The sequence below is a fragment of the Austrofundulus limnaeus genome, unplaced genomic scaffold (assembly GCF_001266775.1).
Source record: "Austrofundulus limnaeus strain Quisiro unplaced genomic scaffold, Austrofundulus_limnaeus-1.0 Scaffold5, whole genome shotgun sequence".
Classification (NCBI taxonomy): Eukaryota; Metazoa; Chordata; class Actinopteri; order Cyprinodontiformes; family Rivulidae; genus Austrofundulus; species Austrofundulus limnaeus.
This window is the reverse complement of record NW_013952407.1, coordinates 1,250,328-1,252,036: the sequence shown is the minus strand read 5'-3', so window position 1 is coordinate 1,252,036 and position 1,709 is coordinate 1,250,328. Positions and strand designations below refer to the sequence as shown.

The 1,709-nt window shown below is 39.5% G+C and overlaps 1 protein-coding gene across 2 annotated transcripts in view; it reads right to left on the bottom strand.

Annotated features, from left to right (window-relative positions):
- Positions 1-1,709, bottom strand: part of caprin1a (cell cycle associated protein 1a) — a 12,502-nt gene that overhangs the window by 5,382 nt on the left and 5,411 nt on the right. For both annotated transcript variants that reach the window (XM_014026490.1, XM_014026500.1), the window contains exons 7-10: positions 1,239-1,397; positions 1,111-1,163; positions 931-1,014; positions 675-833 (exon numbers count right to left, since the gene is read on the bottom strand). In XM_014026490.1, the coding sequence (XP_013881944.1) occupies positions 675-833; positions 931-1,014; positions 1,111-1,163; positions 1,239-1,397 (455 nt within the window). The remainder of the gene's footprint in view (positions 1-674; positions 834-930; positions 1,015-1,110; positions 1,164-1,238; positions 1,398-1,709) is intronic.

Here is a 1,709-nt window from a genome sequence, read left to right as displayed (position 1 = left end):
GGAAAAACAAAAATCAAAAGTTAAACAGTGACACTTTTGCTACAGTGAGTTTTGTTCAAACAAATACCGATTTTAGTGTTTAATTCCAAGAACTAAAGCAACAAAAAATTTTACCAGGATAGTCTGCAGGCTGCTCCTCTCTGCTCCACCTGTCAGCTCCTGTCCAGCTAATGTTAGCTAAAGTTAGCATCTGCCTGCATGGCCGCACCTCGTCTTTCTCTCAGAGGGAGGAATCAGTGAACATCCTTTGGACAACTTTTTTTAAAATCTGTCAGCTTTGACATCGTCTCCAGTTCTTTTTCAAACTTGTTTTAGCAAATAAATTATTTTTTTTCACACCTCCCGAACTTCAGCTGGGTCTGAATCAAAGTTTTGTTGAGACTCAAGTCCCACCCGCAGCTTGTTTCTGATTGGCTGGTAGGGCTTATCCTGTGTGTTTCAAGTGACAACTGAGCCTTTGTTAGCTCCCGAGAAATGTTTGTTAAATCTCTGGTCAAACTCAATTTTTATTTATTTATTTATTTTTTGCTGCAGCTACGCTAAGCCGGAGAGCCTGTAATTCGTTTTAAACAAAAGTGTCTTAAAACGAGGCACTGATATTTTACAATAACAAACTATCCCTGAACAAAAGCAGCACTGTGAAAAACATTTCTATATCGACAAATCCTTTTTACCTGCATAAAGTTGTATGTCCCCTGCATCTGGGCCATGAGGTCTTGTACCGCCTGTTTCCTGACCACGGGGTCAGTGGCAGGAGAGGGAGCGACTTGGTTCACAGTAAGGTTTGGCTCAGGAGCTAGCTGTGCAGGAGAGTGGTGCTGCAGGGAATTCATCTGCTCAACAGAGACACGTGAAACAAATCTAAGAAAATATAACGAGCTGAGAAACATTTAGAGGTAACAGAGAAAATGATACTTTCTCTGAGGATACCTGAGCCTCCACAGTCCACTCATCCATTTGGTCTTTGTCTGAAGTGCTGTATGTAGTTTCTGGAACAAACTGTCTGTTAACAAACTGCAACACAAGATAAATAATTAAGTAAAATGAAAAATATATAAATAAAACAGGTGACCATGTGATTTCTTGCAGAACACATAAAAAAATGCTAACCTCTGTWGATTCCACTTTAACAGCCTCTGTGCAGCTTTCATTAGGAAGTCCCTCTGAGGAAAAGAAGCGTTGGAGAGTTATTCCTCTGGATAAAGTGAATTTCTCATAAACGTTCGCAAACTAACTACCTGGTTCTGATGGCGGCTCCACGGTCGCTGCAGCCTCAGTCACCACAGCTGGTTCCTCTTGCGTCTCCTCTGACTCACAGGCCCCATTCTGATTAGTGTCTGCTCTGTCAAAGTAACCACTGACCATCAGCTTGTCCAGTTTGTCCTTCAGCCACTTGTCTGGAACCAAGACAAAAAACAGAGAAGAGAACAGTGTGGAAATATCAGCAAGTGTTCAGAAAACTAAAGTTTTTTTTAAAAAGTTACACGTTTAAAAGGTTATCTATGTCAGTTTATTTCTACAGCGCATCAAAAACAACAACAAAAAAAGTTCAAAATTAAGTGAAATTAATATTAAATACAGGAAAAACAACATAAATCCATCTGTTCTAAAAGAATCTCAAATTCTGTCGGAATCAAAGACTTCGAAGCAAAAATGTTTGCTAAAGGGATTCCCGATTAGTTGTAATATTAGACTTTATTTGATAAACA